At 38.0% G+C, this 24,638-nt stretch overlaps 1 protein-coding gene across 1 annotated transcript in view; it reads right to left on the minus strand.

The window, feature by feature from the left end:
- SLC2A13 (solute carrier family 2 member 13) overlaps positions 1–24,638 on the minus strand; it is a 146,802-nt gene that overhangs the window by 26,579 nt on the left and 95,585 nt on the right. Inside the window, exons 5-7 of the mRNA XM_005481893.4 lie at positions 20,964–21,127; positions 16,762–16,882; positions 3,245–3,370 (exon numbers count right to left, since the gene is read on the minus strand). Of these exons, the coding sequence (XP_005481950.2) occupies positions 3,245–3,370; positions 16,762–16,882; positions 20,964–21,127 (411 nt within the window). The remainder of the gene's footprint in view (positions 1–3,244; positions 3,371–16,761; positions 16,883–20,963; positions 21,128–24,638) is intronic.

A 24,638-nucleotide genomic window follows, 5' to 3' on the forward strand; every position in this document is an offset into this window, starting at 1 on the left:
TCTGTCCTCCCCAGGGCCACTGCCAGCCACTGAGTTCCCAACATCCAACAGAGCCCAAACGCTATATTCTTCTTGAAAAATATGTGGATGCTTTAATTGTCTCCCTGGGTTTCTATGACAACCACAGCAACATAAACAGCCTTGCTAGCAGCCACAGGAGACTGAAATCTCTGCTCTCTTCCCTCCCCTCCCCAGAACTTCACAATGTAGAACATATCATAACCAAATAAATGCAATTAACAATGGAGGTGGTATCCAGTACACCTGGCTGGCATTGGGGAAATGCCTTGGAAATAAAATTACAGTATTTTATAGTAACAGTCAAAGCATTGCCCACTACAGCTATCAAAGTACCTTGGGACCAACAGTGAAAAACAGTGCAAAGCTATAAATACATAAACAGAAGTTTTCTATGTCTGTCTGCATGGCTGCAGAGAGCTTTAAAAATACATGACAGGGCCTTCTCTGTTAGTGCTTCTGAGCACCTCTCACCTTGGTGGTAGGTTGCACATCAGGAATAGATAAGCCCCTGAGTAAATGTCAGGACAGTTGGGGTTCAGACAGCTGCAGCTCCCAGCTTTCCAGCAGGAAAATCATAAACAAGACGTGATCACAGCAGCAGCAAAATGCTCTGCATGGCACTGTCAGCCCGAGTCCAGGAGAAGCTGCTTCTCTAACTTCTCCATCAACATCATGAGAGCTGCTGCTTCTGCTAATGCTCAGACATCTGAGGTCCAACAAGTCCCAAACAAATAGCTGAGAAACAAATTTCTTCTCTACTGAGCAAAATTAATGGCAAAATAGATTTTCCATGTGCCAAGGGTAACCCTGGAGGCTTTAAGCCATTTAAACTCATTCATCTAACACCGGATGCATGAAGCCATCAGGACACACAGGAGTTACAAAAGAGGCTGCTGATAATTACAGCTATCAGCTGTCCACAGCCCACAAAATCATCTCTCCAATTATTATATTACTTTCTGATCACCATAATGCCATGTATATTTTTTAAGTAATAGCCCCTGTGTGTCTAGCTTGTGACAAAGCAACTTTGTGAAAGAAAGGGCTGCAATTTCCTTCCCCAGTGCTGCAGTTTGTCTCAGGCATTGTTCTCCCTGTGCTGCCAGGGAGATACAGATGCCTCTGGCTGCTCTGAGACTCAGTTGGAGATGGAACTGTGCTGTTTTCCCTGCAGCAATCTTCCCTTGGCAGGGAAACCCTATGGCTTTGTGGGACTGATTTTGCTGTAAAGCAGACTCAGGATTTGAGCAAATGGAGCTGGGGGGTGGTATGAGAATGTGATCCCCAAAACTCTATGGCGATTCCCCATGGCCAGCAAGCAGAAATACACCTGTCTGTGAAGAGAAGGAGCAGAAGGAAAAGACGGCAAAATGCTTCCCTCCTCCACAGGGCTTGGAAAGCACAGAAGACACCACCTGACATTGCACAGCTTGAAGGATCAGCTTTTTGAAAACTAAGGCAAGACAGAAATTAATGAAATAAACACTAGAAATGGTGAGGAATATAAAAAAAAAAAGAAACTTGGATATTTTATTGGCTTTCCATCTTTAGGCAGGACTTTCATAGTGGTGACTACCAGTATAACATATATATATAGTTGTTTCATTTCCTTTTGAAGGATTATAAGCAGGGTCCTCATGGTATGGAATTCTTGCACATGGAAAGACTGTATTTTGCAATATGAAAAGGAAATATTTATTCTCCCCTAATTTGCTCCAACAGGCAGTAGAGCAAAGAGTCTACATGAGACTGAATCATGAATATGAAATAGTTGCTTATGCCCACATTTACTGTGCTAAAAAATAGCACTGGCTAATGAAATAAAGTTTAGCTTTATCTATCAACTACTCATAACAATTTTTTGTTTGCATGTATGTCTTTCTGCCTTCTAGTGTGATTCTGCTAATTACAGACAGGCTACTTAAAACTACAGCACATAGGAAATGAATGTTGACTTGGAGTATAAAGAGACATCATCTACCTTACAAATATGAGAATCCACATGCTGCAGATCACATCAGGGTATCAGCAATATGCAAGGTATATTCCATAATGTGACATTGAAGTTAGTCACAGAACAAGCAGGTCAGATGAAATTTTGTAGTTTTCAGTTATTTATTAACAGTAATAACCCCAATTTTTAATGCTTTTAAATTAGGATTACAAAAAATACAATATGCTTCTCTTTTCTGCACTTGGAATTAATTACTAGGCCTAATGGTACTGGAATCAAAATGAGGGCAATTTTAGAGTAATTTTAAATTAATGATTCTACAATAAGTAGACTTTTTTTTCATACTTTTTCACCTCTGTCCAATATGACTCAGTGCCTTTGAGACAGTTTGGTTTAAATTCTGAGGAATATGTATGAAAGTTAATAAAAAAGAAGAGGCCCAAATCACACACAAACCTTTGCCTATTCCCTAAGTATGTTCATGGTGTGTGGGTGGCTGAGATGAATTCTGGCGAGGTGGTTTTCTCAGAAGTAATTACATAATTCCCTTGTGCCCCTGAACCATTCTAAACCCCAATCCAAGCCCTGCTCATTACTTAAGTATTTATAAAGCCTCTACAAGACAATGTTCCACCTCACAAAGCTTTCCTTAGGAATAGTCAGTACTTCAGAAAACCTGAAGGTTGCTGTGACTTCACAGGAAGTTTTGTGCTGCATAAAAAAGAGGCGTGATGTATTTTGCACACGTTTTTACACTCAAGTGCAACATATGGCATGACACCCCTTTCAGGCACAGAACCACAGAAATCTGTGGCCAAACCCCATGCTTTTGACAATTTTAACTTTTCAGATTTTGCTAATTTTATTTATTTAGCTGAGCTAATTGTTTCTTTGGTAGGCCAATATTAAAAGTGTGATTTAATTAATGCAGTTTAAAAGAAAATTCATTCAGAGGGCTTTAAGTATATAATTAGGGAATGTGCCACTTCAAATGAATAAAAAACATTAAGGAAAGGTAATTTTTCTCACTTCTAGAGTATTTTTGCCATGCTTCCTAAGTGACAGACTACACCAAAAGGGCTGCACGCATCAGGGTCAATTTAATTTATTGTTAGGAAGTAATAACCTATTTTTGACAATGCCAAGTTATTTTCTTCTTCCTGAACATCTTAAGAATTTAACACTTTCTGTAAAAAAAAATGGTTCTCAATAGCATAAAATACACTCTCTGTAGAGCACAAGGCTAAAAAATCCTGACAAGTGACATACCTGCCCCAAGCTGCCTTCATTGTAGAGTGTTTATCAACAGGAATGCATGAGGACTCAACAACACTTGATTTATTCAATTTGTAGCAGAGACCACAGTCTGGATCTAACATACATCCATTGCAGTAACTGAAAGAGAAAAACATAAATACTTAAGCAATACATCATTCATTTGTGGATGTCAAAACCAACAGCATCTCCCAATAAGTCTTGGAATGCACATAGCTAAGTTGTCAGGGTTGGAGACAAGACCAATAAGTTTCTCCAAAAAGTATTACATATTGCTTTCAACCTCTTCTGTAACACATTTTGGTAGTCCATCTGCATCTACCCTGTGATATCTGATCAGGTTGTAGGAGAATTCATTCATAGAATAAATTTAAATTGAAAAATGACAGATTGGAGTTGAAGAAAAAGGATCATCATAGAATCATGGAATGGTTTGAGATGGAAGGGACCTTACAGATCATCAAGTTCCAATGTCCACTGCCATGGGCTGGGACATCTTTTACTAGATCAGGTTGCTCAGAGCCTGATCCAACCTGGCCTTAAACAGTTCTTTGGATGAGTCATCCAAAAGTTCTCTGGGCAACTGCTTCAGTGACTTACCACCCTCACAATAAAAGGATTTCTTCCTAATGTCTATCTAAACACTCTATTTCAGTTTGAAGTCATTCCCCCTTGTCCTGTCCGACATCATACCTAATAACCAAACTGGAATTTGGGCATCCATGGATCTGAGTCAGTCAGAGATCACAATACCACGTGTCTGTCTCTGTGTGCAAACTCAACACCTGAATTTCCACATTATTTGATGGAAGGAGTCATTATGTCAGTGGGGACAATTCATATACAGGTATCCAGTGCCCAAAAATATCCCATCTACCTGTCGCTGCAGAGTGTGCAGGGCTCTTGCAGGTTATCCCCATGCATCACACTTGCCAGCTCTGTAGAGATGTCTCTGATTTCATTGGGAGTCTCAATAAGCAGGAGATGCTAACGTTCAGGCAAAGTTTCCCCAATGCCATTCTGTTAGTTGCTCAAGGGTTGAGACAGCAAAACTGTTCTCTAGATACCCCTGGCTGCACTGACCACATCCCCACTTACTCTTCTGGCAGCCTAGGCACCAAAACCCCCACAGACACTTCACTGAGGAGCCAGTCCAAAATCTCTCTCTAAAATGGGACTGATGGGGATGTAGGTATGTGAGCTACATAAAATCTGACTGATGGGGATGTAGTTATGTCGAAGGAAGGGGACCAGGACAACAGTTGGTTCATCACAGGCCCTCAGGTCCGGTCCGGTCCCTCAGGTCCTTCAGGTCCAGTTTATTGAAGAAAGTATCAAACACTTATACAGCAAATAATAAGCTTATGAATATTCAGTAAGCCAAGCAATCTATTGGTTAAACTATACCATGAACTCTTCCTCATTCCTTAGGGGTTACATCTCTCTTTTCTCATGTCTCTTTCACTGTTTGTTATCCTACTACAGCTAGGCCCAAGGACACTGCTATCTATGCAGGTGCAGGACTTGGAATTAGCCACAGCTTTGTAATTTTCCATTCTCTAGCAGCTAAATTCCCAACATAGTTATGTGAGCTACAATGGCATTCAAAGCTCCCCATGCAGTGCAAGTTACCTGAAAGCTGCAGGCACAAAGCCCTGCAAACACTCACTCATTGCTCCTGTGATTAAACTACATAGGTATTTATCTTCCCTGGAAGGCATTTTAGATTCAGACACACATTTGCACCAGTAAAGCCCCTGAATATCCAAAGGATAACTTTAGCCAGTAAAAATTAGAAAAAATTAGGTACTGTAAAACATAGAGTGACCCTGGAAACTTGAAAATAAAATTCAACTTTGAAATGCAACATCTGGAAACATATAATTAAGGTGACCAAAGTAGCTTAAACATACATTCCTGGAACAACAAAATTAAGGAAATAATATTTTCTGAGTGTGTATCTTTTCTTTAACACAAGAGGGAATTTGTGAATTAAGGAATATCTTGCTTAAAATACTTAAGCATTATGAGAAACAGTAGAAATAACTGTATAACAAAGTGTCAAGAAACTAAAACAGCAAAGCAGATTAAATGGATATAAAAAGTCTGAAAGTATATGCTTAAAATCTAGTTATTCAAACTCCTTGTATTATAATGTTTCTAAAAGAATTATAAGGTCAACTCACATGGCAGATGGCAAAAAAAGGGCTGTGTTAAGAAAATTTTCTTATTTCTCCCAATTTTCAGAAAAGTGTGCTCTTAGTAAATTATTAAATTACTGCTGAATTTCTACGTTATCTACATTTAGAATATAAATCTATTTTAAACACACTTTCCTCTGCTTAACTGATTGGTCAAATTCCAGTCTAAACAGTTTGAGGTTTTTTAATTAGGAAAGCTGCATTAAATCTGCTCTTAATTGAGATATAGACTGCAGAAAATATTTTTGCATTGGAGATGAAACAAAACTTTCAGATAAAAGTCAATTTTATCTAACTGTAGTAAACATTTCTTCTCTTGGAAAGATAAATGAGAAAATTGTAATTCTGCAATTAGGAATTTTCAAAGGAAAGGCCAATACTACTATTACAGTAGTGAGATTTAGTTGCATTTTGTTACATTGATATTTGTACATCAATGGGCAGTAATCAAAAGAGTTTACAGGAACAGGAGACTGCAAGTGAATTAAAACATTTTTATAAATCACAAATGTATTCAAGTATGCAATAATAATCCAAAAATGTATAAAATTACAATATTTTCTTATATTGAAAAGAATCTCATGATATCAAACAGGATTCTAACATATGATTTTCAAACTATAGAACATTTTCCACTGAAATGATGTTATCAAAGTGCCTGTAAGCAACATGAATTTCTAACAAGACACAGTGATTAGTGTCATCTTTATGGTGTTACCAGCAGAGGACAGGGACTGGAGACCTCCTGGTTCCCTCAGGTTCTGCACAAGAATCAATGCAGAGATGAACAGCAGAGCTGAATTTGCACTGTCTGTTCCATCCTGCAGGGTAACTCCACACAACCTCATGTAGTGCTGGTATCAGTTAACTAGTCAAGTGGGAAACACAAGATATCTTATTTATTCCTACTCCCATCCAGAAAAAAAAAAATTGAGAGATTTGAGTATTGATTCCAGTGTCTGTCTACATGGCTGCTGGTTCAGCTGATCCTCTGGCTTTATTGGATATTGTAGAATAATTCAGGTTGAAAAGGACCTTTAACACCATCAAATCCAACAGGTCTTCCTGCTGGCATTCAACAAAATAAAGGCTGCTGGATTTCATGTTTTGCCAAATGTCAGAGGTTATACAGAGCTACTCCTAACAATTTAACTAACTTAAAATTATTCTTTTCCATGTTTTTTTCTGAAGTTTGTCTTTCAGATTGAACAGTTAAATAACAGCTCTTTATAAACCCTTTATGTTTGGGCTAGGATTTCCTGTCATCCTATACAGTGAGTTCACACAATCATACTCTGACTTCTGATTTTAGAGACGAGATTCATTTATGCCAAAGGAAATACAAGAAATCTAACACACAAGGCTTAAAGCCACTTCAAATCTAACTCCCAGCAGACTAAGAGCAGGCAGTTGCTATTCAGAACATTTAGCATTCTTCTGTGCCCTGTCTTATCACTGATATAAAATTTTATGTTGTCTTTGATGAGGGACATGGCCATTGGTTTTTCCAAGATGAAGACCAGTGTTTTTTCCCTCCAAAACCCCAGCATGTACACATTAAAATTGTTCCATAACACAATACAGAAACCTCTATCAGTTACTAACTCTAATGATAACAGAATATGCTGCATGAAATAAGCAAGGAAGATTTTTTGTTCAAAGAAGCAGCTAAAAAACAAAGACACCATGTGCTGAGGCTGTTCACTCTAGAAATAAAATATATTGTAGTTTCAGGTTTATGCTCTTCTTCCCTCTAGCCTCATTATTATCTGCTAAACTATTTAAACAATTTGAAGTTGAGCACATATTCTGATATACATGCTCATATTGATATAAATAATATAGGATATAGAATATATCAGGAAGAGAAATGCACAATTTAATACTTATTATGAGATGATTATGAGATGAATACTTATATATGAGATGAAACTATCTCTACAGAGCTCATTCCTGTTCTCAGAAGCACCTTATCAGTCCTATCAATATATATATATATAAATATATGTCAGAGGATGAATCTTAAAAAATATTAGTAATTCTTCAAATCCACACCAGAGATCAGTTATGGCCTTGAAGGCTCTATATGAGAGTACTCTTGGATGTCTAAGTAGGAAAGGCAATTTGCATCCAATCATAAACAGGAGATATGCTTCCTCTAGTTATCCTGAGATATTTCTATTTGTGCTAAGTTTATGAGCTAGTGCTCGAAAACAAGTTCATCTGTGAAAAGCCAGTTCAAAATTCCCAGGTAGGCTGGTGGTCTGTAAGACTGACAATTCAAGATTGAAATACCTGGGAGAGATGATTTGATTTTGATGAAACCAGGCAGCAGTACAGCAGAAAGGTTTTACAAGGAGCCTGTTTCCCTCCCTGCTTGCCAGCTGGGCTCCTAGGCAACCCAGACAAGGCAAGTGTCTGGACTTCAGATGCTGCAGCCCATGAGGCAGAATAATAATAACCAGGCTCCAGAAGTCCAAAAATGCCCAGCTTCTCTGCAGATCAGTGCCATGAACCCAACAGAACAAAGCAGCCTGACCTCTCAGTTTATGGGGAGCTGCCATGGAATGGGATTTCTGCTCAAACATCACAGCATGTTTGCTGAGGAGCTGATGGACTGTCAGAAGAGTAGATATCCCCATGTTACTGTGATATTTTCTGAAAAATCCCTTCACCAGGATTTCTTCTCCTGGGAAGATGAGCAGCCTCAGCTTCTCCACGTTTTGCTGCTCTGGAATGTGATCTGGAGATTGTTTATCCAAACATGTGAATTGTTTTTACTTAATGACCAATCACCAGCAGCTGTGTTGGACTCTGAGGAGTCAGTCATGAGCTTTCTTTATCATTCTTGTTAAGCCTCCTGATATATCTTTTCTCTTTCTTTAGCATAGTTCTGGTATAGCATATATTATATAATATAATATAATATAATATAATATAATATAATATAATATAATATAATATAATATAATATAATATAATATAATATAATATAATATAATATAATATAATATAATATAATATAATATAATATAATAATAAATCAGCCTTCTGAGAACATGGAATTAAATTCTCATCTCTCACCTCGTCCTGGGGCCCTCACAAACACCACATCCTCAACACTGTAATTGCTTCCTGATTCTGCCAACACACTCAACACATGCCCCCTTCATCCAACCACTCAGCAATAACTGATATCTAGAAAGACTGACAGCACCAATTTTGAGGTTCTCTGATAGCAATTTCTTGCCAGCCTGAGCAGCAGCAACTTTCAGAATGCTCTGCTCTGGATCAGCCTGCCCAATTAACTGCTCCTGGGGTTAGAGGTTGATCAAAAGGCCACAATGCCATCCTCTCTCACAGAGATCTTACACTGTGTGGATGAATTACTAATTGACTAGCTGTGTACATTTTTCTTGATAGCAAAATTACTGTTTTCTTTCTTCCTAACAGTGTGGTTTACCAGGCTCTAATGCAGTCTCTGAAAATACTGAATAAAATCTCTGACCTGACAAAGTGGCCCTCCAGATGCTGATGAAAGGTTCCTAACTACTTTTACCTCACTGCTTGAAATACTCCATACTTATGTTTGTTTCATCATTACATCTTGCACTTTAAAGTTGCAAAATGACCTTGTAAGTAATGACTCTCCTACAATTCTCAGAAATCTTGTAATTTGAGCTGCAAGTTTTACCTTGCCACTTATTGTTGAGTGATTTACCACTAAAAGACCTTTGCCCAGTGCCTTTGCTCTGCAAGTACCATTTCTCTTTTTCTCACACTATTTTGACTTTTTCAAGCTGAACCTCAATTAAAAAATTTTCATCAATTTTCATTTTTTGCCGCATTTTAAACAACTTCCAACATTGCTCTCTATTCTCTGTTATCCAATTACAAAATGTAATTGTATGTTCCTGTATGGTCCTATTGTCCAGCTACAGCAATGCAGACTGAGCCTGATAATGCACTCTGGACTGTGTAGCTGTACAGAATGTAGCACCTGATTTCATTATATTCTACTGCATGAGTAGCAGAACAGCCACTCAGAGTATCAAAACATCCCCAAATACTGACTTTTTTTGTGGGCAGACTCTTTCCACTTCTTTCAGATCTATCATTCACACTGAGTATATGCTGCAGAATCAGCCTGAGTATGTGAAGACGACTTTTTATGGGAAAATCTGATTGAACTGCTAAATGCAAGTTGGACCTGATGATCCTTATGAGTCCCTTCCAACCACAGATATTACATGCAGGACATTTTGCTCACGTCCCGTCTTGCCCTGTTGTGCACTTTTTACTTTTTTAACCCACTGCTCCTGCTCTGTATGATGCAAATATTCATATTCCTGAACATGAGAACTGCAGGAACAATATAAACTGACTGAGGCAGGAAAGGCTCAATGTAGTGACAGGAGGGTCTTGCAGCACCTGCTGAGGATTAGCACACCCCACCCAGAGAGAATACAGGCTGCAAAGCATTGCAGGCTGGAAGGAATGTCACTTTGACTGTGCTGCTTTCTCCTATTTCCAGCTTGCTGTCTGGCACCCTGGAAGCATGACCCTAGGCCAGGTGGATCCTTCCTCCTGCTCTCAGTTTACCCTTTGCTCCCAAGGCTGGCTATGCACAGTCTCTGCCTGCTTTAGCATGCAGTACAGTTCCTTTTCATCTCCCTACAGAACAATAACAAGATGGAATCAAGCTTTCCCTGCTTCTGTTCTTGTATTCTGTCTACAAGATTCAAGACAATGAATTCTTCCTCCTGCCTGGAGCAAAAGGAAATGGCCAAGGCAGCTGAGCTGAGCATCACTGCTGAGGCCAGGCCTGCCCAGCTGCACAAACCAAGGACATGGGCAACTCATGAACCCAAACAGCCAAAGCCTTGAGTTCAACAAAAAAAAAATCCAGCCAAGGACTTTTGGCCAAATACTGCAGTGGACTTATCAGCTCTGTTGACATGTTAGGATTTTGATACTTTCAGCCAGATGTACAACTAAGGATCTCAGGGATTTTTTGACAAATGGCTGACTTCATTTTTATACACAAACTCATCTCAGGTACCAGGCCCATGTTTAAAAACTTCCTGATGCTTGCACCTGAGGCCTTGTGCTGTTTGCACAGGCATGAAATCAAGCCTTTCTTTATAATTCTCATGGTTCCTTGCTTCCAGAAGTTAAGCACTAAATTCAGGTTACAAAAAACTCGACAAGAATATAGGGGATGCTTTAAGCAGTTAAAATGTGTGCTAACTGCAGATATCACTTCCAGCTGTTCTATCTGGGACATAGGAAACAAAATAATTAACGATGAATTAGAAAAATCTGGTTGGACTTCAAGAGCCCTTTCCTGCTATTAAAGAGACCAAGAAACAGAAGTGTATTTGCTAAGTTCTATCAACATTCTGTGAGGTAACACATGCATCTGTTTAGTTGTGTCCATAACGAAAAGCTACAATTTATAATCACAGCACTTGGATGCTAATTGCAGTTCTGTAGTTTACCACACAGATACTCTAACAGATGTAAATCACAGTTATATTCAAAGTATGACCAACCCTTTCTCATTTTCAAATCAGGCTCCTGCTCCATCTATTCCACTGAGATAATTCTTAGGTGTCCTCCCTAAAGCTCCAGACCAGCCCTGAATCTTTACCCTTCCTGATATGCCAACCACCTATAATACACTAGCTTTCTTCAAACATTGCTTAAACCTTCTTCACAAAGGCTCCCGTTCCTCAACTACGCAACATAATTTATACAAACTCACAGAAATTGTTCTCAGCCTCTTGGTGTTTGCTGTTTGTGTTTAGGTGTGGTGAGGATGTGAAGGTTCATCTATTCTCCTCACCTATCACAGTCCCATGAGGATGATGACTCTACAAACCCTGCCTAGTCCTTAGGGCTGTCCCCCTACTGCTACAAGCACCAGACTCTGCTGAAATGCTCCCATCACAAGAGAAGTGTCCTGATCTATCTGCTTATAGGTATCAATTGCTTATTGTCTTTGATGATCTTTTTTTCTGAATTTATATAGCCTCCAACTACAGAGCTTCTAGATTTATTTTTGAGCAACACAGACAATAAAGAACAGAAACAACTGACTTACACATGCCTTCATTTTGGACAGAGGGGCTGTCTCTGTAGAATAATTTGTTTTCAAAACTATTTTTCCAAAGAGACCCTCCAGGTAGATACTATATTTTCAGCTTCCAGGCATATCAGATAGAAGCCCTGTTCAAACTTGATTAAAATCATTCTTGTGTGACTAAAACCTGCAGACCTTGTAAAGTGTAACACCATCACTTTGGAAGATTTAAAAAAAATCATTCCCTAAGCATTGGTTTGGGTTTTGTTAAACAGCAAAGTCTTAGAAGTACTAGCAGAGATGTGAAGTGTTAAAAGGCTACTAAATGAAAAACTAATGCAGAGTTTGAGTCAAAGCATGTGGAAAACTTACCAATGGCTACAGGAACTGCATTGCACTCAGACATTATAGTTCAGGTAAGTTTCTTTTCAGATCTTTGTGTTTAAATTGATGAGAGAAGATTTTTTTCACTCGCTTTAAAGATGCCTAAATGAATTGACATATTCCTTCCTATCCTTTATAATTTAAAATTAAATTACAAGTTTTGATTGATAGGACCAACATGCCAGCACAAGGAAAATCATTACCAAGCAATATATCGCTATATTATTTACTTAATAAATTTCAAGACCATGTCGAGGTCATTTCACAGTTCTGCAACATAAACTATTAGAATTTTAACTATGCTTCATAAGAGCTGGCAAAAGCATTCTCAGACATGTTTATCTCTTTTTATATTCATAATTTTCTGACCTCAATGGCCAAAACACATAACTGTATTTATTACTGCAATTCTCAGTTATCATAAAACCAGTAGCTCAGGCACTTTGACAGTAGAAAGAGAAAATGAGAATCATATTTTAACAAATACTGGTTCCATGATACAGTGACATTATGAAAAACAGAACTGTCTAGTTTGTTGATACATCAGATTGTCAATGAGTTCTCAGTAAAATAAAGTACAATACCTAATATACCTACTATATGCATCCTAAGGCTATTAAATACAATAAAACTAGCTTCAATTACTAGGTTAGCTGAGTTTTTCAGGACTGATCACAATTACATACTTCTGCTACATTCATAAAGAAAATATACATTTCTGTCCATTAGCTATCTTATTAAATGGCCATGCTGAAGTACTAAATATTGTTGCCTTCCTCTTAGTGGTGTGCATTTGTACAAAGGATCATGAACCACATGAGGGTGACTAATTCAAAACTGAACAACAGAGTCCTTGTGTGCCCAGCACAGCTGGCACTGCCTGTGTTATTTTAATCAGTCTGAAGACAATCTGTTCAGGAAGGATTCCGAGAAACTTTGTGTGCTCAGGTATCATTTCCCTAACATATGAAGGCTGACCTAAGCTCAACACAATATTTACCATTTTCATACAGTAACTGACAGGAAAAATATTGCTTAGGCAGGATAGGTTTGCATTATGTCTTCTAGAGCAAACCAAGTTTCAAGAAGTGCAGACAAAGACATGAATAGAGATAAACCAAGCAAGAATACAGGGCAGCAGGACCACAGTCATCTTACAGAAATGGCTCAATGTCCCAAACAACCACATCATTGATTCTTTAAAGATTGGGAAAAGGTGGGAGGGTAGCTAATACACATGCCCTAACCTAAATCTCCTTCCAGAATCAGGCAAGTAAAAATGGGAATGTTTATAAAGTTTTGGCAGTCAGAATAATTGTAGGAATGGATAGTTCATCTTTTCACTTCTAAGGTGACAAATTTTGGAATGGTGTTGTGTTGTATTCTTAAATTCACCTTTCAGATTTCTGTGGCCTTGATGATAAGTACAATCACACCTGCTGAGGAGATTAAGATCAAATAAAACAGGTGGTCACACTGCAAATAACTACACAACCTTATACAGCTGAGTGTGAAAATGAAATTTCATTAATGGATGGTGCCGAGAGGAGCATTCACCCTGCCTCTCCTTAGTGAGATAAACACCCACTTCCAGCTGTAAGGAGGCAAAACAAATCACAGTGTTTGGAGTGCCCTGCTGAATTTGAGGTATTTCCATTATTCAATTTTTTTTTTTTAACAGATAAATGAATGATCTTTTGGCTGTTCAACTATAATATTGTACATCTCCAGACCAAATGAAAATATTTATTTTATGCACAGCATATCTTACTGTTTTGTTTTCTGCAACCATGTACAGGTGCCTTGTAACTCCATTTGCATGGCACAGCTCTCTGAGAACACAGTACTCAGCCCTATGTGCTTTTTTGAGTTAGGACAAGGACTGTGCTCTTTATCTGCTAGTCTTCCTATCTTCTTTGTTATTCTAGCAGCAGGAATTAGTCTGTGCAGAGGAATATGGATCTGAAGGAACAACATGCAAACAGATTGTTTGTAGTAGTTTTAAGGGTTCCTTATTGGACACCCACACTTTAACACAATGGATTTGCTAACATAAAAAGCATTTTTACTTTGTGCAGTACCAGTGAAGCTTCTGCCAGCAAAATAAATTCTACTGATGTTTTCATAATGTATGAATACCTTTTGACACAAACAAACACAAATTATTTTTAGGAAACAGCCTCACACTCTGAAATGCCCAAGCTGCAACCAGGTTTGAACTTAAAGTTTACCTCAGCTCAGAGATGCACTGTGTCCCCATAAGAGAAAGAGAACTACAAGCTGCAGGCAGATACTTAGAGCAGGTACAGGGAGATGGCATTTTGAGTTAATCTTCTGAAGCCCTGCTGCCTTTTGCTTCTCCCAAACTTTCTGAGACCTCTTGAAGACTTGCAAGACACAATGCTAAGCAATTTGAGACACCAGTAGTTTTACTAGAATGAGCTAAAATATGGGTTAAGGAGCAAGGGACCACTGCCATTCATTTACTTCCCTTTACTTTGATTGGATATTCTGTTTGTACCTGTCTCTACAGCAACACTTGCTGCCCTACACTGTGGGTATCTGTACAGTAAAGCCATTACTCTTCAAGTAGCAAAGAAAATATGCAGGATTGATGTTATACAGAGTAGACTTTTACTTCCAAAGCCCCAGGTTTGGGAATCTTTTTGATTCAACTTTATAAGTGCCATGGGGAATACCTCCAAGGCCCAAAAGGAGAGAGAAGTGAGTCACAAAGCTCAGCCTTCAGCTTTTGTCTGGTCTGCAGTCCCCATCTCCTCTTCCTTCCAAGACCATGAATGTTATGCTCAAGTTCTTCTAACCCAAGTGGAATGCCAGAAACACTATCTACTTTCTTGTGATAAAACCAATATTTAATATTTCATTTCACTTACTGACACTGTGCATACACAGTCACTTTTCCAAGTCAAATATATGCTTGTATGTCATATCCTTCAGAAATAATTAATACTAATCTTCATAACGTGGAAGGAATTCTTCCTTTGGCTCCATCTGGATCATAGTTTGGTGATGTTTTGGTGCACAAAAATTCATACAGTTTTAGGTATACAAGTGTGAACGTTATTAATAGGCATATCAATCCCTCCTTTTTTGGTAGAAACCTTTTAAATACTGAGTGCTGTAGTCTAATTCTGTGCTTTGAGGGTAAATGCATCCATTTATTATTTTCAGCTCTGGCTTTTGTGTCTCTCTACTAAAGTATGGCATAAGATTAAAATAGAAGCACCTAAAGCTTTCCCATATGTTGCTCATTATTTCCACCTCCATTCACTTTGATCTTTAAACAAAGAGAGCTCCTTCTATTTCAAAATACTCTCAAATGAACATATTTAAATTATTCTATTGCTCTTTTTCCAGAACCTTTGAATTTTTATCTTATCTGCTTTTCCCCACTTCACATCAGAAACAGAAATCACGACAGATTACAAGTATTCCAATAATTCATAAAGTAACATGCCTTTACGAGAACTGTCTGCTTTAATTTTTCATGCTTTTGCCCAGAAGTGCACACATTGAAAGCCATGAAAATTTTCTTCCTGACTGGCTGTGGTTAACTCAAACACGAAAATTCTGTTGAAGATTTTTTTCACTTTTTTAAGTAGGACTTGCCATATTTCCTGTATATAAATTTTACATGGTTTCAGGTTCTAGCTGAACATTTACCATTTACCATCTAACATTTACCATCTAGCTTTATTAAATAACAAATTATGAGTTCTACAAAGGGTGCATCTCCTCTCTCCAGACATCTTTTACAAACAGTTAACTGAAGCACTAGGCAAATCCTTCTCCCATTTTTCTTTTAATGTAATCTGATTGCAAAAGGAGAGCTTCTTCCCCCCTCACCTTTTTTAATCAGACTACTCGGCATTTTGTAGACAGGCCCATCTCAAAAATTGCAAATTATAGCTGACTATGCAGTAGAAAACAACTTTTAATACAGGAATCATTATATCTGATAGTATCCTGTGTTGTGGTTATTTGTAATTATTTACACTTAATGAGGACCTTCCATCCCCTCCCAAGTTTTCTATAAATCTTCAGATCCTCAGAATCTTTCATCTAAGACATTGCTCTGGCATGTGAAAAGCCAAGAACTGTATTTCTAGCCAATAGTGCTACAAAACCAGAAGTGTACCTCTCATTTCTTGATATTTATTTCTACTACAAAAAGACAGATTTTGGACATAATTAAGAATTTCTTCAGCCATTGACCTAGTCTTCTCTGAATAGGGAATTTTCTAGTCTGTCAGCTAAATGAACATAAGAGCACTCACACGTGAATAAACCACACAAAATACAGAAAATTACACATTGTTAGACCCCCAGAAGTAATGTTATTTGAAGCTATGACTGCATATGGAAAATAGGTCAAAGCCAGCACATTTATTATAATTGTTTATTGGTATGCAATTATCTGAACATTACTTCTTCCTGCTCAGGAAAACAACAGGCAAGGAACCCATCTTCTTGAAGAGTTTACAGCTGCTATACATGACAAGCAGATGAATAACAGCAAGCATTTTTATAAATTCCTTATAAAATATTCCTGACGCAGGTGTGATATATTAGAAGAGGTATATATAGAATTTGCCACTTAACCACCTTACTTAGTCTAAGAAATTCCCAAGGAACACTCAAAGAATTTAATCAAAAGTCTCTTTTTCTCTACAGAGGGAATTTAGGATTTTAAATTTAGCTGTCTAGTTTAGTTCCTTGTACCAGGCTTTGTGAATAATTGTCTGTTACTCACACTAGGTTGTAAAAATTAATTGGAAACAATCTTCAAGAAGATTGGATGAATGACCATGAAATCTCACCTGTATTTTGTGCAGGTAGAGTTTTGATGTGAAGGATCTGTTGGATTAAGTGTGATTCTTGGCGAGACCTGAGCTGATAGCAAAAATCCCGAAGCTAGGATAATGAGTGCTACAGCAGTACCTAAAAATACAGATAAAGAACAATGTGACACTTTTCTCCAGAGCACACGAAATAATTCTCTATTGAATGAACTCTGCTTGGAAAGCAAGGCACCCGGTCACTATGCAAACAGCATTCCCTAAGGAGCTGTGATGAGAACCTAAGAAAAATACCCTTTGCTACATCCACATCCTAAATTAGGTTAGATATTAAACTCAAGTGCACCAGCTTTCATGTCCAGATACTAAATTAGTAGGTTGAGACTCCTTTAATCTGTGGAATTGATGGCTGCTTGAGTGAACAGGTATTATTATTTTTGGTGTTGAAAATAATGTTGTAAAGGTAAAATTTATTAGTGGCTTTGAAATGACCATACTTTTCTCCACTCCCACACTTGCAGGTTTTTCTGTAAAACAGAAAGTAGCACCAGCTTTTTCATTGACTCTACTTCCCTTTGTGAAACTAGAGAAATTTGACTTTTCATAAGAACACCATCAAAAAGTGCAACATATCTTGTTTCAAAGAGCACACATAACATCTGCTGGGAAAAAGTCCCCTTCCATCTTTTTGCTTCCGTTTCCCCCAGCAAACACCTCGTGCACAAGCTGGACAAAATGGCAAAAGGAAGATGACAAAAGGAAGATGACGTTTTGTGCAACAGGCCATTACTGGAATATAACTCATATTATCTGCCACACACACAATATACTGTATCATTTTAATGAAAATTGATAAACCTCACTACTCATGATACTACTGCCTCAAACTCAGACTTATAAAACTTCACCTCTTGCTACTCAATGACACATTGAGATCTGTGGTGCATAAAGGTTTCCTAGCTGGCAAACATACCAGAAGTATGTGAAAAAAGTATGTGAAAAACACACCCAAGTATGTGAAAACCTTTCTCAGAGATAAAAAGAGTATCTGAACATTTATAACATTTATAAAATAATGTTATCTGTGGATATGACTGCGCAAGCAGCCACAGCCGACAGGCAGGAATGGCTGGACCACACATTGACCTGAACTGAGGCAACTAAGAACTTAAACTGTATGTGCAGAAAGCACCTTTCCACCATGAGATATTCCATTCTTGGCTCTCTTCTAGCTATGGCTGGTAGGTGCACTAATAATCCCAGTTTTCAGGGCAGGCTGGATATTGCACTAGATGTCTTGTATTTTCAAAATGCCATAAACCAGGCAGCAAATATATTAAGAAAAGGGTCTATAATCTTACTTATATTTGTTCTAAATATGCTCTGTGTTGTAAGTCAACCAAAAACACTAACACTCACTTCCAGAATCTTTGTAAGTATCTTGTTTCTTTAGAAAAGTACTGAATATGTAAACTTGGCAAAGGAAGTTTAATATGTTTTCATTCTGTGGATGTTTTTCTATGATGAACAAAATCAAACAATCACAGAACATCATTAGCTCAAGGTGGGAAAAAGGAAACATCCTGAAGATATTTTAGATCCCCTCTGTTACAAAAAGAGATACAAATTGTACAATGCTCAAGTACCTTTCAAATTGACAATTTCTGAAGGGAAGGAAGAAAACACAAATAAAATGAATAATATACTTGTCAGAGTTCCTGCATGCTTTCCAACTAACAGCTTTGAATAAAGACATTAACTAAAGAAAAAAGCAGAAGAAAAATAAAGAAATTGTACAGAGAAGATAAAGAAAGATATAAAATGGACAGGAAACTGAGACAAATCAGTAATTGTAGTAAAGAGAACTAAAAAAGCAGGGGTTTTTTTCAGAAATTTAGTATAATTTTTCATAATGTGATCTGGAAGGTTCCATTTTTCAAAAGTTTCTAATATTTTGAGAATGATAAAGACATAATGAAATCTAAAACATCTCTGCCAAATGTTTTCAGAAAACAGGAAAAGTTGCATAAGATTATAAAATTAAATTACAGTATATTGGCTTTTAATCAAAACATTAATGTTACTCTCTGATTATACTTGTAGGTTTTTATCTAATAAACATCTAATCAATAAGGTTTTATTATAAAAAAAAAAAAGCCCCACATCCTTGCAGCAGCAGGCAAGAGCAGTAGTTTTGTCTTCATTTTATGCAGTGGGAGACTGGGGCATACCTGTCCTCCCCAAAGACCAGAGAAGCTGCCAGTAATAACTCAGTGTAAATTGTAATGTCCTTAGAAATGCCAACCAAAGTAGAGCTGTAAGATATGTTTACCCCAGGAGAAAACTCAACATGGAAAACAAATCCATCAGTAGATTTAGTAATTATCGTTCTATTACACAGCCCTCTTGCTAAGGAAAACATATATCCACCACTACCTAAATCAAATGTTGCATGACAAAATTCTAACTAGTACAGAGGGATGATGTATGATTTCATGGCTGTCATTATTTGTATTACCCTTAAGGAGGGACTGTAGGATAAAACCACAGCAAGCATTAGAGCTTGGCTCAAGTGATGCTGCAGACAGGCAGCCAGCAGCCAGCCACAGAAAAAGACCATTTTTACTAAACAACTACTTTGTGTCCAAACAGCATTAACAAATAACTCTTTAAATGCATTATGCTCCATTGTTAATTCTGTGTCTTATTGCTATATCCTCTTCTGATCCATGACTAACATGCTTTGTAAGAGACAATTATATCTACATTTCAGATATACAACCTTTGAACATGTTAAGCAGAGCCAAAAAGCAAAGAGCTCTGATAATATGAAAAGTCCATGTTGGTTATCACAGCTATACAGCTGGGTCCAGATAAGCAATAAACTCTTGGGGGTGGCTGGCCAGACTTATAAGATTAGAGGGGCCAAATAAAAAAATCAATCAATCAATCAATCAATCCTCTGTTTCAATAGGCATTAAAGGAGAGGCAGCATCCAAGAATCAGAAACGTCAGTGCAAGGCCTGGAGAGATGCACACCACAGAAAGACAGGACAACAGACTGTCTGGAGGCACAGAAGGAAGAAAGACATATAAGGGAGATGTAACTGATGTGGAACAGACTAAAAGTAGCAATTTGAGATTTTTTTTCATATCTTTAAAATGTGAGAAACATGCTTTGAGTAACTGTGTACCAAAGAACTCATGTCACTGTGTTGCTGCTGCTCTGCCTATACAAAAACATTCAAATACTGAAGTGTAGATTAACTCAGCTGAGAGCTGGGAATTGCACACCCAGTGACATGGCAGCTGGTGTCCCTCTCTGCTGTGGTGCACTAACTAGAAATTTGGATTCTTGACAGCAACAGCAGAACAAAATATGAAGAAAATATGAAGACATGAAACCTTTACAGCTAAGCACTTGTGAACACTATTTCAAGAGGAGCAGGAACAGTTTCTCTTTACAAAACCCTGTTCTTGGAAACATCTGAACCTTCCAGACATTCAGCCAGAGGCAAGTTTGGTCACAGATCAGTTCAGAAAAAACGAGCACAGAAGGCAGGAACAAGCAGGGAATTACCATCCTAACATGACACACTGAACACAGGAAGGCTGCTTGCTCTGCCTTTCTCTGCTTTCAAGAAAAGCCTATGTGATGAGTTATGGTGTATGAATATTTGGACAAAATGTACAAAATCACAATTCTGTCTTTGTGTATCTCACACTGGAGGTGAAATAAAATCACATTAATGTATGTAAGGTATTTACTGTACTGTCTCTGAGGTAACTATGCAGAGAACTGCATTACTCTCTACAAAGTGCTGCAATGGCTATGCAATATGCTTTCTCTGGTACACCTTCATCAGATGGTTCTGAATTCCAGTTAATAAGCCCAAAATTATAAATGACATTTAAAAACTAACCAGCTGTGATATTCCAGGCATTTGATTCCTTAAACTGGAAAAAAGGCTAAATGAAAACATTGTAAAACATGGCTTCAAGGAGAAAGTCATCTGAAAAAAATAACTGGCTGTCACTTTTAAATTAGCCTCTAGCTGTGGTATTTTACTAATAGGCTTGAAAACATGTAAGATTTCAGAGAGAAGATGGCATCAACATTGTAATTTTAAAGTTGACTACTTTGAAAAAAACTGCACTTGAAATTTTATTTTCCTTTAATTAACAATTATGAGGAAAATATAATACACGAATGAAACACTCACCTGTTAAGCTACCAAGTGTGAGTTTCCGGCGACCCATTCTTTCAACAAGCCAGACTCCCACAAGAGTAAAAATAAAGTTTATAAATGCTGTGAGTGCAGCCAGCCAGATTGCAAGCCTGTCATCTTCCACTCCTGACATCTGCAAAATAGTAGCACTGTAGTACCTGTGAAGGGAGGGAGAAACAAATAAGAACACTGTTTATTTCAATTTGGCTCATGGTATAGTTTCTGATTCAATTTGAAAAAGATGATAACAAAGATCAAGTATGACCTCTTGCATAATGCAGTTAAAGACTAACATACAATCACCCTGGGAAATCAGGCATAACCAAGGCATAACTTGCACCTGACTAAAGTTTTGACTGGAGGACATCAAGAGATGAACTGCCATTCTCTTGGCTGTTTATATTTTCAACAGTCAATCACATTCTGCTAGAAGTGGGGTTTGCATTTTTAATTTAGATTAATCTGCCTTTCATATTCATCCATTGCTTTATGCTCTTTTTGGGATTTTAGCAGTCTGTATATTGTCTAGGGAAAGACAGCTCAAAATCAAATAGATTTTCAGTCCTCTTAAAGGTCATACAGAACTAATCTATGGCATCCAACATGTAGCAAGTGACACTCACATCCTCTTGGTTTTAGGTTTTGCAGTCTTATTTCAGTGCCACTGAGATGCACAAAACCCTCCCCATGCCTTACTTTTGCCTTAACCAAAAAATGATTGCTTTGAAATGCCTTAGCACCACTCTGCAGGGATGTGAATCGGCATCCAACAGGAGCATTTGACAGAATGTTCTACTTCTTTCTAAACAGAATCAATTGTTCCACACAAACAATAACTCATAAAAAATTGAACTGAGCAAAATGAAAAGGGAGGAGAGTGGAAGCCTTCTACCATTTTTCACAGCAATCAAATGAACACAGACTTTGTGCCCATGTTCTCAGGGAGAGCTAAATAAATGCCCAAGGAAACACGAGTACTTTTGTTGATGCTGTAGAAGCACTTTTCAGCTTCTATTAATTTATGCTGACTGAAATACTGAATACTCAAGCCCTCAAACACCTTGCAGTCAACAGGCTATCACACAGGAATAGCCATCAAGAATGTCAAAGCTTCTTTTTTCCTCTCTGGTCAACATGTAGCTCGCTTCATGTCCCCTTGTTGTCCAACACCCAGATGTGCTAGCCTCAGGAGTACCAGCAGTTCCCATTCCTCTATTCCAAGCACATTCTGCTTTTTACTTCAAATCAACAGCCCGTGATGGGGCAATATGCTGAGATGCCATTTAGGACACTGCCACCCATGACTGACCATGACTATGGTGGGTGTTAGCCCTCACCCACAAGGCACTGAGATTCTCCCAGCCCTTTCCTCAGCTCCTCCTCCCCAGTGCAGCCGTGGAGGCAATGCCCACACAACCAGCTGGTGGAGCAGCACCACAGGGCCTCCAGAGTGAACCTGCTGGCACGGGGGACGCAGCAGCTACAGGTGGCTTTGAGCCAGGCTGGGTCAATGCCCACCCCTTAGAGACTGCAGTGACTCACCCAGGCTCAGCCCCTGTCACAGAGCCCAGCCAGGCTGTGCTTCCCAGGGAGGGAAGATTCATGAAGGAGAGACATCAAAACATTAACGTGACCTCGTGTCCTAAGGCACCCTAAATTAAATTGCTAACTGCTTTTCAAACCTTGCATATACTGCACTGATTCAGCCACCAAAATGACTCAGTCTCTGATTTCCCAATACACATTTCTTTTTCTGCATAAGGGTAGGGAAATAATAAACGTCAAGGGTTGGCCTGCTGACACCTACTATGAAACTCCTATTTACTTCCACCAGACAAGGTTTCAGGAAGCCAAATTTAACTCCACATATCTAAATCTTCTTAAAATCCAATTCTACTGGGAAGTCAGAAATTGCCAGTTGTCAGCAGCAATGTATAATGTACTGTCTATACAGTCAAAAAAAGCAAAGAATAAGAAATCACATAAAAGCATGCAGATGTTTACTGCCTAATCCCTACAAGCATGCACCTTTTGCCCCCATCATTCCTTCTGGTTGCTTATTGCACTCACAGGTTATATATTTTCAAATAGAAGCCTGCTGTTTATCCATAAGTAAACAGCATATTTCATTTCTGTGGAAAACAAACCACGGAACTTTAGAATCTGCAAATTCAGATGCCAAGCCACCAAAGCCTGGGTGTTGAGCAGTGATGTTCATAGTTCTTACAGCATAGCAACTTAACTTCCAAAATTTAAAAGGGCACTTACATAGACTATAACAACTACTAAATATATTTAGTATGTTCATCTGTTTTAGTGTGCTTATTTTTTATACAAGTCTGTGCAGCCTGTATATTAATGTAATAAAACATCAGTCTTTTCAAGTTCTTCCTGACAAGGGAAAAAACCTACATGGCAGGAAAAGGTTAAATTGTGGTATTATACAAACACAGCTAGTACTGCAAGTCCTGCAGGGAGTACAGCTTCAGTGACAAAGCTGTGCAATCCTAGCTTATTCTCTAAAATGTAAAGAATTTAAAACACATGTGAATACTTGGAGTTTTTACACAAATACTGTATCTTAGAAAGCAAATAAACACATGCAAATACAAAGCCACACAAGATAATTGAGTTGGATACATACAGAAAGATTTTTAATATAGTTGATTTCTGAGGATGTCAAAATTATTAAGAAATTCAGCATTATGAATTGTAATATCAAAAGCTGCAGTACATTGAAGAAAAATAAACCCGAAAACACTTCCATATTCAAGCCTCCTCAGACTATTCCTTTGATTCTATATTGAAAATGAAAGGTTTTGAAGGAAATTAAGCACCAAAAACCACTTTCCCCCCCTTTTTTCTTTTAATGAGTCAGGGTTTTTTAAAGACAGCAATGTTGAATGTTTAAGGAAAAGGATAAATTCCTCCCTTCAAGCAAATCTTACAGACAGCTCTGGATGCATCAGGGTTCCCAGCTTAGCATCTTCAGCAGCAGAGAAGCTGCCACCATGCCAGGCTTTGCAGCTCCCAGGGAAAATCAATGTTTGCCCATAAGGTGCCATCACTGCTCTGAGTGTCCCCATCTTCCACAAGATGCTGCTCCAGCCCACCTGTCAGACTAAATCCACTCCAACAAAGTTTCTGCCTCAGGATTTCAGCCTTTTTGGACAGAATTTATAACTCTCATAAAAGGAATTAATAAAATCTAAGGCTCTCTTTACAGAAACCTGAGGAGCTCTTCAAGAGAAAGGCTGCCACATCATCTCTACGTCTGTAATGGATTTTTCAGAATCAGTACCTGGGAGGCAACCTGGGGAGCTGCCACTATACACTTAAACTAAATTAAACCTTCAAATCCCCTGTTTGGCAGTAACAATGTACTCTGTTATAAATGCCTTCAGCACAGACTGAAATGACACAGTGAATGCCACTTATTACAATCAGTATATTATGGTAATACAAACACTCAGAATTTAGTACTGCTTGACAGATAACTGCATACATCCAATAGGTTCTCTGATTCAGCATGTGTTATTCATGTACAAAGTACGTGAAAATGATTTTTAAATTACCATATAATTTAAAAATTATGGTATTTATATCTTAATTTTGGTAACTAAGAAAACACAGGATTTTTTTTTTAGTGTCCAAACAGACTAAACTCTA

The sequence above is a fragment of the Zonotrichia albicollis genome, chromosome 4, assembly GCF_047830755.1.
Source record: "Zonotrichia albicollis isolate bZonAlb1 chromosome 4, bZonAlb1.hap1, whole genome shotgun sequence".
Taxonomy (NCBI): domain Eukaryota; kingdom Metazoa; phylum Chordata; class Aves; order Passeriformes; family Passerellidae; genus Zonotrichia; species Zonotrichia albicollis.